Genomic DNA, 17968 nt, shown 5'->3' on the forward strand with positions numbered 1-17968 from the left:
ACTATCCTTCCAGTAACCCCTAAAAGTGACTAACAAAAAATGTTGTAGGAAGGAAACAGGATCTTCACGCATTACCTAAACATCATTCCAGAGAGAGGCAATTAAAACATCAAACAAGAAATGGTTCACTCCCTGCGAACGATTGAAATTGTGTGGTCAGATCATGAACCAAACCTAAATCATAGCAGAATTTTTCCTATGAAAAATCGAAGATCTGATTTTGGGCCATAGTCTAATACACCGGTTTAATCTGTTGGGAAGGATAATTTGTCAGTTTTCAGCTGCTCATTTAAGTCAACTTTTTGCTGCAGAGTGAAAGTTTCATCCTAAAAAATCTGTTTGTTAGGTCTGGGTTCAAAGCTCCAAATACAAAAATCAAGGTACTAATTTAAGAAACTGCCAAAGGTCATACAGAAAATCATTTCTTTGGTGTATTTTTTGAGAACTTGTGCCTTAATTAACGAAGTATGGCATTTTGTAATGTTCTCGGATATTAAACTGGGTGGTGGGAAAGCCTAAAATCATGTACAAACCATGGTATCATGGTGGTGAAAATGTGCCAGCTAAATTTATTTTTTGTGTAAAGAAATAGCTGTTACCTTATGGTATTCTGGCCTGTTATTGTGAGTTTCGTTAAGTTTTAGATCAATATAATCATTGTCAAACAAAATCTACTATTTTTGGGTAGGATGACAGATAGTTCAAATTCCACAGATATTAGTACTGTGAAGGGTAGATAACATAGAGATGAAGAATGACAAAATAAGTACTACAACAAACAAGTGAAACTGCTGTGTAATAAGGCCACAAGTTGGCCCCAATGAGGGTTTGTCAGTGTGCAAACTAAAAAACAGTAAGGACACCTGTTACAACTTGTATCCAACTCTTAAATAAAGATTCCTACTTCTTTTATTTAAATTAATTGGAATGCCCAAAATATCATTTACATGGATTGTAATCCATATCAGTGGATTTGATATTTACAAAAGTTCTTTCACAGGACACCGGAGGCACATGGTCAAATAATTTAACATAGAAAATATTAAATAAGAAATAAAAAAATTTAGAGACCAGTTACAAATTCCATTAACCACCTACATCTATAATCTGCAAATCACTGAGAATTGCATGGCGCAGGTTTCTTTCCATTGCACCAGTTATTAAGGCTTTTCCCCTTCCCTTCACATATGGAGCACAGGAAAAATTATGCTTAAAGTCTGTCTTCATGTTGTAACTTACCTTTATGATCCCTATGGGAGCAGTAATAGAGAGGGTTCTAGCATATTCCAAGAGACATCACTAAAGTTGGTTTTAGAACATTTCTAAGTAGGCTTTCACAGTACAGTTTGTGTCTATCTTCAGTAGTCTGCCTGTTAACTTATTTCAACATCTCCATGACACACTTTCATGGGTCAAATAAACCTATGACCATTTGTGTTGCCCTTCTCTGCATCTATACAGTATCCCCTGTTAGCCCTATTTGGTACAGGTCCACACACTTGAGCAATACACTAGGATGGGTCATGGTCATGGTCACACTAGTTCAGTTATGTCATGTTCCATAGGTCATTTTCACAATTATTTTATCGATATCTACCAGTTCTGAAACAGAAACTCGTCCATGGAATAGAAGGAGTTGTCCAAAAGAAATGATTTTAAGCTACATTTAAAACTTGAGCTGCTGCCTGCCAGACACTTTGTTGTTGGGCAAGCGATCAGAGATTTTTGTTGCTGAATAATGTATCCTTTTTGAGCAACTGACAGCTTCAACAACGGATAGGAAAGGTCATTTTTTCATCTAGTGTTGTACGTATGAACATCACTGTTCTTTGCGAATTGAAATGGATTATTTATAACGAATTTCATTAGCGAATATATGTACTCTGATGGTGCAGTTAAAATACCTAACTCCTTGAATAGGTGCCCACATGACATCCTTGGGTGAACACCACTAATTATTCTCACTGCTCTCTTTTGTGCATTCAGTACTTTTTGTCTAAGTGGTGAGTTACCCCAGAAAACTATTCCGTAAGACATTACTGAGTGGAAATATGCAGAGTACATTAGGAGGCTGATCTGTGTATTACCAAGACTAGCGATTGTACGAAGAGCTAAAGAAGCTGAACTTAATTGTTTGAGAAGCTCAGTAATATGCTTCTTCCAGTTCAAGTTGTCATCAGTGTAAAGACCCAAAATTTTGGAGAAATCTACCCTGTTAACTGAGCCCTGTTCATTTGCTACATCAATTGTCGGTATGACTATTCGGTGTACATAACTGGATATAGTGAGTTTTTTTTCCAAAATTAAGGGAGAGTCCATTTTCTGAGAAGCACTTAATAATTCTTTGAAAGACATCCTTAACAATATCTTGAGCTGCTTTTTCTGGAATGGGATTTATTATAACACTCGTGTCATGTGCAAAAAGTATTAGGTCTGCTTGCTGAACGTTAAGTGAGAGGTCATTCACATAAATAAAGAACATCAGATGACCCAAAATTGAACCCTGTGGGACTCCCTTTGTGATAATTCCCCATTCACTAGAATTTACCACACTCCCAACATTATTTGTGTTATTCAGTGCAACTTTTTTGCTTGCTGTTTGTTAAGTATGATTCAAAGCAGCTGTGTGTGTATAGCATTCAGTTCCATAAAACCTGAGTTTTTCTAGGAGTGTGACATGATCCACACAGTCAAATGCCTTGGAAGGATAAAAAAAATACCAACTGGCAATAATTTGTTATTTAGGGCTTGTACTATTTGATGGGTAAATGTGAGATTGGTCTATAATTTAAGTCACTCTTGTCCCCTTTCTTGTGAAGATGTTTGACAATTGCGTATTTCAATCTGTCTGCAAAAATTCCATGTGCCAACGAAGCATTACATATATCACTAAGCACTCCACTTATTAGATTAGAACAACACTTCAAAATTCTGTTAGAGACTCCAACACCACCCCATGAGATCTTGGTTTTTAGTATATTTATAATTCCCTTAATTTCAGTGGGGGATGTTGGTGCTATTTCTAAAGCCTAAAGTCCTGGCGAATGACATTTTTAATATACTTTTTTGCTTCTTCAACTGAACCCTTTAACCTGATTTTTGCTGCTACATTCTGAAAAGTGATTGTTAAAAATAACTTGCAACTTGTGAATTATCACTCGCATCAGCATCATTCAGCTTTATTGCTATGGTATTCTGTGCACTGTCAGGCTGCCCTGTCTCCCATTTGACAATATTCCATGTAGTTTTAATCTTATTATCTGCACTATTAATTTCTGTCAGAACACATAAGCTTCTAGACTTCTTAATGACTTTCCTTAAAATATTACAGTATCTTTTGTAGTAAGCAAGTAATGTCAGATCCTGACTTATTCTGGCCTGTCCATATATGTCTCTCTTCCTCTTACACGATATCTTAATTCCCTTAGAAATACATGGCTTACTTGACTTTGTAATGGCTTTTTTGGATAACATTTCAGGAAAGCAACTCTCAAATATTTAGACAAATTTGCAGGGGAATAAATTGGCATCAGCATCATTTTCTGGGTATATTTCATCCCATTCTACCTCTTCTAGGCTGATCTTAAAACTGTGCCCAGTTCGCATCAATAAGCCTCCCTGCATTGTATGAACCTGCCTGAAGCCTGTAAGGTGCTATATATGTTATTTCCATTAACTGTGCATCATGATCAGATAGCCCATTAACAACAAGGTACACATTAATAGTTTGTGCCTGAGCACTGTCTATGAAAATGTTATCGATAAGTGACCTACTATCCCACTGCACACGAGTCGGAAAATTTACAACAAATACTAGATTGAAACAACTAAACAAATATTCTAGCTCATTTTCCCTATCCAGATCTTTAAAAAAATCAACATTAAAATCACCACAAACCACTCACTAACTGCTTCTTTTTGTCTGACAGGTAGCTCAATAGTGCCTCTATATTTTTCATGAATAGCTGAAAGTTACCTTGAGGGGATCTGTAGACTCCTATTCAGGTGCAGGCCATGACTAGTGTAACCCCACCTCCCAATTACATCAACAGGCACAGCACAGATATGAGATTTACTTTTTTCCAGAAGTATATCACAGTAGCAACTCACAAGCACATGCTTAAAGGATCTGATCTACACAAAAACTATTTATTTCAATATTTTTGACTTTGTGTCCAGTTTTTATATAAGTAGTCACTCCTCCTTTTTCCATGTTGACTCTACATAAGATGCTATTCTGTAATCCCTTAAATTTAACTTCTCCATTCCTGTGGTTACATGGTGTACAGAGACACACACAACGTCTATACCTTCAGAATTTACCCCATTTTCTAGGCATACAAGAAGCTCATCTGTCTTATTTTTCAATCCTCTACTGTTCTGATGAAACACACAAATTTTATTTCTTTGGATACTGCTACAGACATTATGGCACTGTTCTGATTTAATCTCTTTAAATACTCTGTCTGTAACCTGACTCTATCTTAAAAAAATGTGTCCCTCTGACTCCAGTAATGACAGGTATTTCGTCTTGTGTGCATGTGCACCCCCCCCCCCCCCCCCACATACATTTTCTGCAAGAAGATAAACTAATCTATTCTTCCCCCTCCTATTCAGGTGCAGGCCATGACTAGTGTAACCCCACCTCCCAATTACATCAACAGGCACAGCACAGATATGAGATTTACTTTCTGCCAGAATGTACTTAGTTACAGATAACTGCATCATCTGCAAAAAGTATAAGATTACTATTGATATTGTCTGGAAGCTCATTAATATACAACATGAACAGCAGGTGCTTTGCTCCTACATCTGTCAATGATTTCCTTTCCTCCTAGATAACGATGTTGTTCTCACCACCAAGAAATCCTCAATACAGTCACAAATCTCACTTGATACCTCGTGATTGTACTTTTGATAGTAAATGTATGTTTTGATAATAATTATATGTATGGTACTGAGCCAAATGTCTTTCAGAATTCATGAAACAACGCGTCTACCTGCCTGCCTTGATCTACGGCTTTCAGGATGTTGTAAAAAAGAAAATGCAAGTTGGTTTTCATGTGATCGATGTTTCTGGACAGCTTGGTGGCTGCATGCGGAAGGTCCTTCTGTTGGAGAAATCTCATTACAATTGAACTTGGAATATTTTCTGAGATTGTACAACAGAAGGATGTCAATGATATTAGATGATAGTGTTGTGGATCACTTCTGCTGCCCTTCTTGTGGTGTGTATGATGTGCTTCCTTCATATTACCACTGGACACAGTTTTTTTGTTTAAGGGTTCTTCTGTACATTATAGCTAAAAGAGGGGCTAACTCAGCCGCAAAGTCAGTATAGAATATGGTAGGAATCCCACCAGGCTCTGGAGCATTATTCAGTTTTAATTATTTTTATCTATTTCTAAATGCACTGGCACTAATATCTTTGCAGTGGTACATGAATTAAATTGGGGCAGTACTCCTGGGGATTCCTTTGTAAAGCAATATTTTAACACAGAGTTAAACAATTCAGCTTTTACCCTACTACCCTACATTTCAGTTCCTGTCATATCCATGATTGTTGGACACTAACTGTGGTGCAACTAACAGCTTTTACATAAGAACAGAATTTCTTTGGGTTTTGTGAGAGATTTTTCAATAATATTCTGCCAGGGTAATTGCTGAAAGTGTCTTGCGTTGCGTTACGTGCAGCCAAACTCGTTTCACTCTCTCTACCTTTAGCATTATTTTTTTCATATTATGCAGCAATCTCGATTTCTTTAAATGAATCTTTACAGTGGTGGGAGGTCCCTCTCATCTTGAAGTGATCTACTAAGCTGAAAATGCGTTACTGTACTGTGTCTTGCATTGTTTGTCGCATTCTGGTAAAGTGTGTTTATGACCTGTCGCCGCCTGCGGCATGGCTTGCTTTTGTGCACGCTACCGCCGCTTACAATTAAAAAAAAAACAAAAGAGAGGAATCGTCTCATTAGCAAAACAATAGCAAGAGACTGCTATTTGTTGTTACTTACACTGCTGCTTTCTTCGATAATCACAAAGAACCAAATAATAGACTGTGTATGATATAAGATGTTCTGAACGAGAGTTTAGCGATTCTAAGCCGCAGTTGGTTTTTTGGATTACAAAAACCGGAAAAAAATGCGGCTTAGATTCGAGTAAATACGGTATTTTATTTGCCCTTTGTACTTTAGTAATAATTGTTGCCACAACTACTGCACGGTCACTGATGCCACTTTCGATGTGAACATTCTCAGAGGAGTCAGGTCTGTTTGTTGCCATTACATCAAATATATTTGCATCATTAGTGGGATACTGAACTACCTGTTCTAGGTAGTTTTCAGAAAAGGTATTTGGCAATGTTTCACAGGTTTCTTGTTATGCCTCCTCCTAATGAAACTGTTATTATCCCAGCTGACTGTTGGATGATTACAGTCTTCTCTGATGATTTTCTATATGATTTGGAAACTTAAGTGACCTGAGGTTTTGTCTAAAGTTTATTGGTTACATCTGGAGGTGAGTGTGGTGGTTGACAGAAGTATCCAATTGTAAGCTTCCACCAACATCTGTGTCTTCCCCAGACAGTCTCACAAGCAGCTTCAGTTTCTGTCTGAATGGATTGGAGTTTCATGTCTAATGAGACATTACCTTATTCTTTTGATATACTCTTAAATTTTCCCCAAAACTTTCACTGCTCGTAATTTGGGTTTTAACCCCCTTTCTGTTCCTAGTATTGTCTGAACTTCGATGTTTTCTTTGAGCTTTTTAAGCTGTGCCACTCTGTTCTAAATGTTTCAGCATTTAACCACTAAGAATTTAATACTCTCACCTGAGTTGTTGATCAATATGAATTCTTGAGGATTCATACCCTTGCCCTGAAATGTGTTGCTATGTTCGGGATAATGTTCGTTTGTGAACAAATGTTTTCAGTTAAGAGTATTAACAAAACAAAAACAAGGTCAAGTTTGCCTGATGCTTCATTGGAAGTTACACTTTGAATTGCAACTGCAAAAACAACTGTTCCAAATATTGGAAAATTACTGGCATCGAAGTGATACAAAAGATAAACAAGGAATGTTGTAAAGTATTGCAATATAAGGAGCATAAGAAAACTATTCTTTCTGTCTGTACACAAAATTGGCAGTATTATCATCATCATCATCCATTTAAATACTAGTTTAAATACTGGTGCATCACCTGACACGCTCTGATTTGCCCATCCCCATCCACCAAACAACAGCATGACTCTCCCCTCACCTCGCTAAGCACTGTTACAACACGTTCCTCTCCTAAAACAGCCACAATAGTGCTGTTTCCCTCTTTCAGCTTCCTCCACCCCACTGGTGCTGCAGCAGAGCACCTGTGCTTTTGCTGCTGCTGGCTGGTGCTTTCAAAACACCAGAGTTGGCGTGGCCTGATATTACAACACAGAAACTGCAGTACAGATTAGGATAAGTCCTTTTGACACAGGACACTATGCAGCTTTGCCTCTGGTAAATTGAGATATGCTCGGGGCAATTACCAAGACAGACATTACAGTGGGAAAATTAGCAGGCAGTGATTATGCTTGTGTACCTACAGTTCATTCACTATGATCTGTCTGGAACACTTTGTGGAACTTCTACTGATATGAGGAATCATGGTGTTTATCATACGAACACCAGAGTATAAATGTGTGAATGAGATACTAATTTCTAAAATGAACGTTCGGAGACTTTCTCTTCTTTTATGCTGTTGATCAGCCATGCACTATTTCCCAGTTTGAGCTTAGGGGGAAGTTTGTGTTCATTAAGCAAACCAGGAAATCAATTTGTCTGGAAAGCATGCAATACAGAAATGAGATTGAGATTCCTCCAAGCTTTTTCATTTAGGTAGAGCCTCATGCATTGCTGTCCACCACGTCAACATGAAATGTTCTGTAATGGGATGTGTGTTCAGTCACAAGCTTTTCATTCCATACAACAAGGAGGATTTATTTGTGATTGTATTTTAATTACTCTCTGTAGCTCCAGATCATGTTTTTATCCTGTTCTTTACATTTGACACACTCATTTTCGAAAAAGCCTTACTCCAAATTTCGACAAAATGAGTTAGGAACAATACCAAATTCTGTATATATAGGTACAGCTTTCTGCATGGAAAGAGCTTTATTCCACACATTGTAAACGTGTTTTTGCATCTTTGTTACAGATGCATCATTTTTGAAAGGGCTTTACTCCTGGAATAATTTAGTAGCAGTGGTGATCATCTTTGCATCCCATTTGTTGAAAGCTAAACACTAAGTGTTAAATTATGGATTTCGTAATTCAGCTATTGTTACTTGTGGATTGTGTAGTGAGGTGTAAAATGGTTTAGAGTATTGAGTTGGAACATATTGAAAGTATCAAGAATATTTTATTTCCAGAAGTGTATGTTGTTTTTAATTTTGAAAATGCTTACAATGGGCCATTGCCTATTAACAGTAACAAAACACAAGGCATACAATGTTTACTTGATCATACTCCTCATTAACATAAGTATTTCAATGATGATCTGACAATGTGAAGGAGAAACAACTTTCAACACTACTAAAAACATCACTTGACCATGCGAGTGAATTACTTCCTCAAGAAAAGGGCCCTATTCCAAGATTTTGGACTTTTTCCCAAAGAGATTGCAAAACTTAGCAACTGCAGCAATGTCAAAACATCCATTCTGATCTGTGAACATTGGAAAGACCATCCTGTTACATTCCACACTCACCTGCCAAATGTTTTCCTTAGTTCTTGAAAACTTAAGATTTTGAACTAAGACACTTCAAAAAAATGACTATTATTTGGTAAAATAAATCAGACATATTTGAAATTATGTAAAATGGACATGATATGTCAATACTATTGACATGAAGTCACAGTCTTGAAGTAACCAAATTTGTTTGTAGACCTTTTTCCCCCTCCTCTGTTTCCTTGGTCATATCAACCATTGCAGCAGTTACTTTGTGATGATACTTCTTCTGTAGTACCCATTCTTCTATTGTGTGCATTCTGTAAGCTGCAACTGTATTATGTTTATCAAATACTGTGATCAAGGACATACACAAAGCATACAAACAAAGGGCTCTAATAATATAACTGTAGAGAATTACAAATGAATATATTATAAATTATGGAGAAACTCCTTATTTTCATAGGACTTTGATGGGAAAGACAGATTCAAAATACTTTCCTATGGACAAAGTAGGAATGACATATTGTGCTTGAAAATACCAACATCATTATTTTCTTTATCTTGTTAAAAGTGTGATTTGGTGCTACAAGCATTGTACATGAGAGTGAAAATTGTAGACATTACAGGATAGTATCAACCAATACTATTCATGCCTCAAGTTAAGGAGTATGGTATTGTGGACTTGCAGGATACTGGATGATCCTTCCAAAGAACTGCCAACTTTGAAGAAAAGGTGACAACTGCATATCCATGTATGGTTTGGAAGGTGCAGATATTCTTTCCTGCCTTCCCACTCCCCCTACCCCACTATCAAGCCGCACCCCCCCCCCCCCGCCCTCTGTCTCCACGCCCCCTCCCCCCACCATCTGTCTCCCCGCCCCCTCCCACCGCCCTCTGTCTCCCTGCCCCCTGTCTTCCCGCCCCCTGTCTTCCCGCCGCCCCCCCATATATCCTGGGATCATAATCACAAACATGTAAAAATTTTATATAATATGTGAATAAATTTGTTTTCGATTCATTTGGATCTATGTCAGGATATTCATTTTCTGTTTTCTGTTAGTAACAATTATTCCTATTAAGAACACACTGCCTTGCTTTTATTGGGACTGACAGCTGTATCTCAACCTTAAAGGTGGCAAACAATTTGCATTTAATGTGTGGATACATTTCATTATTCATTTGGTCACAAGCAATCTTTCTTAAGCAGAAACTAAATTTGTTTCAGACAAAAGTTACACATCCTCCTGTTGTGCTGCCTCTGGATCTTTCTGATCTGAATGCTTTACCAGGGAAGATTGCAAAAGTCCTTGAGATAGTTGACCGTATTGACATTTTAATAAATAATGGAGGTATCAGTTATCGTGGCAATGTGTTGACTACATCTGTTGATGTTGATATTAAACTTATGCTGGTTAATTACTTTGGACAAGTGGCACTTACAAAAGGTAAATTAATCACATATTTAATATATACATAGAAATCTTTATTCATGGCAAATACCTGTGTCAATAAATACTAGCCTTTTAACCTTTGTGTCAATCGTAAGATAATCCCTTTTGCTTCTGGGAAAAAAGGTTATCACCTGTCTGTCAAACCATATCATTGTGATGCCCTGCAGTTCATCAGTTTTCATGTAATTTGTGACCCCAAGCACCTCTGTAGTTGTAAAACATTATGCATATCCATTTAAAACAAATGAAGGGGCATGTTGTTGTCTGTGTGTTTCTTCCACACAGTGGTGCCCAACCAAATGTTGGTGCTCCAGTTCAGAAATTTCAGTTATTCACATGAGAGGTGTCCAGATCATCTGCCCAGCAGTTCAGATTTGGCAACAAGAGTCTTTATGTTTCCCTGGAGATTAAGTGGCTGGGTTGTGGTGGCGTTTAATCTTAAATTAGGAACTGCAGGGTACAGTGGCAATATGACTTGACAGCCATCATACTTTTTTGCAGAAGGGATAGGAAAGGTGGTACACAGTTACCACAAATACTCCAGTCGCAATGGAGATTATTTTGAAAAGGAGTCGGTAAGTGTACATAGTATCTGCACATAAATCCTTCCTGGTGGTTCCTTTTGATTTTTATTTCTAACTTTATCAGAGGCTGGAAAAGCATCTGTCGTATTAATATAACAATTTGTCACTTGTTGTAGTGTGCTTGTTTGTTGGTAACACTGAATGAATGATGCTCTACATTTGTAATTTATCTTTGAAGCCACAAAGTGGATGTGCACTATGCCCACAGACAACAATGCCACCACACAAGTCTCTTTCAGTTACTGAATAAGATGTAGTGGTGTATCAGCTTTTGCTATGCTTCAGAACACACTCAGGCTGTGCAAAGAGCAGTCAGTCAAAAATATTCTTTAACTCGCTCGCGCTCTCTCTCTCTCTCTCTCTCTCTCTGTGTCCCCACCCCTCTCTCTCTCTCCAGTGCAGTCTCCCAGGCACAGCCTCGTTGGTTGAGGGTTTCAGATTTCTAACTTTGTACCTCCATGAGACATTTTATGAATCTTTCTGTTTCTAACTGATCACTCTAGGGAAATCACTAATGCACATAACATGCAAATCCCCTGAATGATCCCATGTGTATATCATTTTGCAATGAATGGCAGGATCGAAGCTATTTCTTCATCTTGTCATTTAAGCTAACCTGGATTTCTGCACCCTTCTGCCATTGGTAACAGGCCCATCACACATCTGATCCTATAGACATAAACTGTTCCTATAACTTTGTCAGTTCTTACTATCTTATTTTTGATATGTTGGTTATACATTACGTTAACATTATATTTTAACTGAGTTTAAAACATATTTAAATTTGCACTCGTAAGTTCTTCCAGCCATTGTTGAAGTTTATCTGTACTAAAGAAAACAATACAGTATCATCAGAAAACTTTTTTGACATGTTGCATCTAGTTGTGGCTACACCCTCTTCCCCAGTTACAAGAGACAATTTACTTGAAAATGACTAGGATACAGTCAAACATTTGTAACTCAGACACTGCATTTTTAAGCTGTAATATGTGGAAGAAGAACTGAACCACTTCCTCTGCACATGCAGTCAGGTATACATAGAAACCATCAAAAGGACCATAAGTACAAGTAGTTAGTGTCTGTGTAATATGGACAAAGGGACAGTAAATGATTGTGCTCTGTATTCAGCGAACAACCAAATTTGTTTCTCTGACATGCAGTCATAGTATGTCCGAATGCAGTCATTGCTGTGGCAGAATATGTAGTCAGGCCACTGGAATTCAAAAATATGAATTGCTTTAATAGAGATTGTTGTTGTTGTTGTTGTTGTTGTTGTTGTTGGATGTGGTTGTGGTCTTGAGTTCGAAGACTAGTTTGATGGTGCTCTCCATGCTACTCTACTGTGCAAGCCTCATCTCCGAATAACTTCTGCAACCTACATCGTTCTGAATCCACTTAATGTATTCATCTCTTGGTCTCCTTCTGTGGTTCTTACCCCCTCACATTCCCCCCAATACTAAATTGTTGATTCCTTGATGTCCTATCAACTAGTCCCTTTTTCTAGTCAGGTTGTACCACCAATTTCTCTTCTCCCCAATTCTATTCAGTAGCTCCTCATTAGTTACTTGATCTTGCATCTAATCTTCACCATTTCTTTACGAGGTGCATTCAAGTTCTAAGGCCTCCGATTTTTTTTTTTTTCTAATTAACTACCCACCCGCAATCGATGGAACTGGCATTACTTCTCAACGTAATCACCCTGCAGATGTACACATTTTTCGCAACGCTGACGCCATGATTCCATGGCAGCGGCGAAGGCTTCTTTAGGAGTCTGTTTTGACCACTGGAAAATCGCTGAGGCAATAGCAGCACGACTGGTGAATGTGCGGCCACGGAAAGTGTCTTTCATTTTTGGAAAGCGCCAAAAGTCACTAGGAGCCAGGTCAGGTGAGTAGGGAGCATGAGGAACCACTTCAAAGTTATCACGAAGAAACTGTTGCGTAACGTTAGCTCGATGTGTGGGTGCATTGTCTTGGTGAAACAGCACATGCGCAGCCCTTCCCGGACGTTTTTGTTGCAGTGCAGGAAGGAATTTGTTCTTCAAAACATTTTCGTAGGATGCACCTGTTACCATAGTGCCCTTTGGAACGCAATGGGTAAGGATTACGCCCTCGCTGTCCCAGAACATGGACACCATCATTTTTTTCAGCACTGGTGGTTACCCGAAATTGTTTTGGTGGCGGTGAATCTGTGTGCTTCCATTGAGCTGACTGGCGCTTTGTTTCTGGATTGAAAAATGGCATCCACGTCTGATCCATTGTCACAACCGACGAAAAGAAAGTCCCATTCATGCTGTCGTTGCGCGTCAACATTGCTGGGCAACATGCCACACGGGCAGCCATGTGGTCGTCCGTCAGCATTCGTGGCACCCGCCTGGATGACACTTTTCGCATTTTCAGGTCGTCATGCAGGGTTGTGTGCACAGAACCCACAGAAATGCCAACTCTGGAGGCAATCTGTTCAACAGTCATTCGGCGATCCCCCAAAACAATTCTCTCCACTTTCTCGATCATGTCGTCAGACCGGCTTGTGCGAGCCCGAGGTTGTGTCGGTTTGTTGTCACACGATGTTCTGCCTTCATTAAACTGTGCACCCACGAACGCACTTTCGACACATTCATAACTCCATCACCACATGTCTCCTTCAACTGTCGATGAATTTCAGTTGGTTTCACACCACGCAAATTCAGAAAACGAATGATTGCATGCTGTTCAAGTAAGGAAAACGACGCCATTTTAAGTATTTAAAACAGTTCTCATTCTCGCCGCTGGCGGTAAAATTCCATCTGCCGTACGGTGCTGCCATCTCTCGGACGTATTGACAATGAACGCGGCCTCATTTTAAAACAATGCGCATGTTTCTCTCTCTTTCCAGTCCGGAGAAAAAAAATCGGAGGCCTTAGAACTTGAATGCACCTCGTATAGCACCACATTTGAAAAGCTCCAATTCTCTTCTTGTCTGACCTGTTTATTGTCTATGTTTCACTGTCATACATACAATGTCATCAACGAACCTCAAACCCTTTACATCTTCTCCCTGACATTTAATTCCAAATTTTTCTTCTGTTTCCTTTCCTGCTTGCTCATTATACAGATTGAATAATGTTGAAAATAGGCTACAACCCTGCCTCAGTCTGTTCTCAGGCTTTGCTTACGTTTCATGGCCATCAACTCTCATAATGGGCACCTAGTTTTTGTACAAATTGTATATAGCTTTTCACTCCCTGTATTTTACCCTGCCACCATTTTACCCCTTCTACCTTCAGGATTTCAGAGAGTATTCCAGTCAGCATTCTCAAAAGTGTCCGCCGCTCGTGGTCTCGCGGTAGCGTTCTCGCTTCCCGAGCACGGGGTCCCGGGTTCGATTCCCGGCGGGGTCAGGGATTTTCACCTGCCTCAAGATGACTGGGTGGTTGTGTTGTCCTCATCATTTCATCATCATCCAGGAAAGTGGCGAAATTGGACTGAGCAAAGATTGGGTAATTGTACGGGCGCTGATAACCACGCAGTTGAGCGCCCCACAAACCAAACATCATCATCATCATCATTCTCAAAAGCTTTCTCTAAGTCTACAGCCGCTATAAATGAAGATTTGCCTTTCCTTAATCCATCTTCTAAGAAAAGTCATAGGGCCAGTATTGCCTCACATGTTCCTACATCTCTCCAAAATCCAAACTGATCTTCCATGAGGTCAGCTTCTACACCTGTCAGCATCTGCTTTCTTTGGAATTGAAGTTATTACAGTTTTCTTGTGGTCTGGGTGTATATTGACTGTCTCATACATCTTGCACACCAGGTGGAAGAGTTTTATCATAGTGGGCTCTTCCAAAGCTACCAGTACTTCTGACAGAATGTTATCTACACCCAGAGTACTTCTGATGTTATCTACTTCCGGAGTCTTGTTTCAGCTTAGAACTTTCGGTGCTCTGTCAAATTTTTCTGACAGCGTCATATCTCCTCTCTCATCGTCATCTACATCCTCTTCCATTTCTATAAAATTTTGTTCATCTCTCTTGTACAAACCTCCTAAACAAAGGGAAACATGAAAGGTGGAAGGAGTACGTAGAGGGTCTAACAGAGAATAGGAAGGCATAAAACAAGATAAATTATGGGCATTAACATTAAATAAAACAGACAGCAAAAATTACTTTTTTCAGTGCAGGTCACACAAATGGTTTCATAACTGAATTCGTCTTCTTAGCACAGCATCATCAACATATGATCAATTTAAAAAGAGATAAAAAAGAAGATAGCAAAATTCCAGGAAACTAAGTAACAAAATTAAACAAATTTCTGTCATGACTTTGCTCACTTGAATACATTACATAGTTACTAACCAAAGTATGGTTGAGCAGTTGTACTTCGGCAGGTTGCTATTTAACATTTTCAGGTGCATATAGTTATGGGTAGAAATTAATTTGATTTTGATACCATCCTTGATGCTGAGTCTGACAAATACAATAAGAGAATTTTGTTAACTGGGCATTTGCTGTGTTTATTTTGAACCGCAGGCCTAGTCTGTATTAATCAAACAGCACTGCTTCTTCTGCCAATAAATCACCAACATATATTGACATGAGTTAGTGATCTTCTGGTCATATGACCACAGTTTTGTGAATAAAAATAATAGTTCAGCTGTTGCTGCTAGCTGAGTGAGGAAAGTGTGGATTGTATTCATGTTATTAAAGTCAAAGAATCACCCAGCTATCGTCATAGCCTTCGAGGATGTCTCCAGCAGCAGGATGCAATACTAAAGGCAGAAAAATATACTGCATGCTGTATATGTGCAGATTGAAGCGACAAATGGAAATTTGTACCAAGGCTGGGATTCAAACCCGGATCTCCTGCTCACTAGGCAGATGTGCTAACCACTATGTGACCCCGGCACAGTGGCTTTGCACAACTGCGCAGACTACTCTAGTATGCTTACATCCTCAATCCAAATTCCCATTGCCTTAGTACAAATTTTCATTCATAGCTTCAGTCTGCATATGAACACAATAGAGATTTAAGACTTGAAAACATCTCTGGAACCAGTTTCATTTGAGAAAAATATGCTTTGATCCAAGACAAAATACTAAAAACTGCTTATTACCAAAAATATAAACAGTGGCTGTGAAAGTGTGTATTTTACTGATTGTAAATGAAATTACGTTTTGTGTTTGTGTGTGTGTGTGGATTAATATATTCATTTTTACTTTTTAGCGGTCTTACCATCCATGATAGAAAAACAGAATGGACACATCGTTGCCATTAGCAGTGTCCAAGGAAAAATAGCAATTCCATACAGGTGAATATCATTTCCATTTGTCTTTCTTGTGAAATGTAATGAAACATAATAGCTTGCTTTTGACAGAACTTTGACAACAAATTTTCATTCAGATCAGCCTATGCTGCATCAAAGCATGCCCTTCAAGCATTCTGTGACACACTGAGATCAGAAGTTGCATCACACAATATAAATGTGACTGTTGTGAGTCCTGGATACATACGTACGAAGTTGTCATTAAATGCGTTGACAGGAAGTGGACAGGCTTATGGAGGTGAGACAGCCAGAAAGGCTATTTGGAAACAATTATTTTGAATGCCATGTAGTGTTGTGAAAATAGTTGCTTCTGTTACGACCAAATGACAATATGTACCTTCTTTGAAATGATAAAAAATTCTATGATATAAACCAGTCACTATTTAATCAAAAATTTACAAAGTTAATTGTCATGTTACTGTTGCTGATTTGCTTATGCTTTCCAAATTATTTTAATAAAGTTAAAATTGAGAAGCAAAACCTTGATACAATAATTTTACACAGCATTTTTATAATATTTACAGTAATGGATGCAACTACAGAAAGTGGTTCACCGGCAGAGAAAGTGGCAGAAGACATACTTCATGCTGTTGCTGCAGAAAAGAAGGAACTCATCACATGTCCATTTCTCCCACGAATTGCGATACTGATCAGAACACTTTATCCAGATCTGTACTTCTGGCTGATGAAAAAGAGAGCAAAGCCCCATTAGCAGTGTATGTTTAAAGACTTAGTAAGAGTTATAATGTGAATGTTGAAGTTTTTGGATTTTTATATTAAATTATTGTTTTTTTTCTTAAGTTACTTTCTTATTTATCTCCAGGTGTATTTGGTATATCTGATCATATTGTGCCTCTTAGTCAATCTCCCTGAAAGGTTTGTAATATATGCTAAATATCACAATAGCTCCAGAAAGAATGAGAGAGAGAGAGAGAGAGAGATGCAAATGGTGATATAGCTATCAACAGAAAAAAGTCTCTCTGCTCTAACATGTGCTTAAATTTAGATTAACCAGAGGAAAGAAGAGGACTCAGCTAGATGATCAATTACACTTTAGTGTGTGTGTGTGTGTGTGTGTGTGTGTGTGTGTGGGGTGGGGGGTGTTCTTCTGGAGGACTATGTCTGAAAGTGAATTTTTCTAACATTCGCTGAGGCTTAGCACCTCCTCTTTGTGGTAGCAATCTATCTTTTTCATATTGTTGTCAGTTACAACTCTAATAGATATGGGAACATGATAATTGGAATATTGAACAGTACGATTATGTTTCTTTGTCCTGTTAACTTACGGCAATTATCTTAAAATATCCCAATGTGACTTACATAGGACCATTGTGGCAGTATTATGCTATGGAGAACATCAGAGATGATTTCCATGGGCTGTGGGTGTCGCAGAAGGCAACATAAAAGGTTTGCATAAGTCTGTGTTATTGCCCTGTGTAATCCTTTGTAGTCCGATTTTGGCCTTGTGTTATTGATATTTTTTCCTACTTTAAAATGCCTTGTCAAGTGTTGCTGGTATCATCAGTCAGAATGTGAAAGAGTTCTTGATAAATTTCTTTTTTCACTTGACCACTGTTTTATTAGAGTTTATGTTGCAATCAGAATTTATTTAAAAAAAAAAAAAAAAAAAAGTCAGTCAGCTTCCCATGATAAGGAAGTTAATTTGCCTGATTTCATCTTCATTGAATGTGAGAGGCAGGGATTTGAAGCTGACTGCCGTACAACTCTACTGCTGCCCACATACATTGTGCGTAAGGACCACGAAGATAAGATATGAGAAATTAGGGCTCATACAGAGACCTGCAGACAGTCATTCTTCCCTCACTCTATTTGCAAGTGAAACAGGAAAGGAAATGACTGGTAGTGGTACAAGGTACCCTGCGCCATACTCCGTATGGTGGCTTGCGGAGTATCAGTGTAGAT

The 17968-nt window shown here is 38.5% G+C and overlaps 1 protein-coding gene across 2 annotated transcripts in view; it reads left to right on the forward strand.

Moving 5' to 3' along the window:
• The window catches only part of LOC126176027 (dehydrogenase/reductase SDR family protein 7-like), a 42933-nt gene extending 26088 nt beyond the window's left edge, over window positions 1–16845 (forward strand). For both annotated transcript variants that reach the window (XM_049923157.1, XM_049923158.1), the window contains exons 3-6: window positions 9932–10151; window positions 15946–16030; window positions 16123–16283; window positions 16570–16845. In XM_049923157.1, coding sequence (XP_049779114.1) covers window positions 9932–10151; window positions 15946–16030; window positions 16123–16283; window positions 16570–16757 — 654 coding nt within the window. In that variant the 3' untranslated portion in view covers window positions 16758–16845. The remainder of the gene's footprint in view (window positions 1–9931; window positions 10152–15945; window positions 16031–16122; window positions 16284–16569) is intronic.
• Window positions 16846–17968: the final 1123 nt, after the last annotated feature.

This window comes from Schistocerca cancellata, chromosome 3 (genome assembly GCF_023864275.1).
Source record: "Schistocerca cancellata isolate TAMUIC-IGC-003103 chromosome 3, iqSchCanc2.1, whole genome shotgun sequence".
Taxonomy (NCBI): Eukaryota; Metazoa; Arthropoda; class Insecta; order Orthoptera; family Acrididae; genus Schistocerca; species Schistocerca cancellata.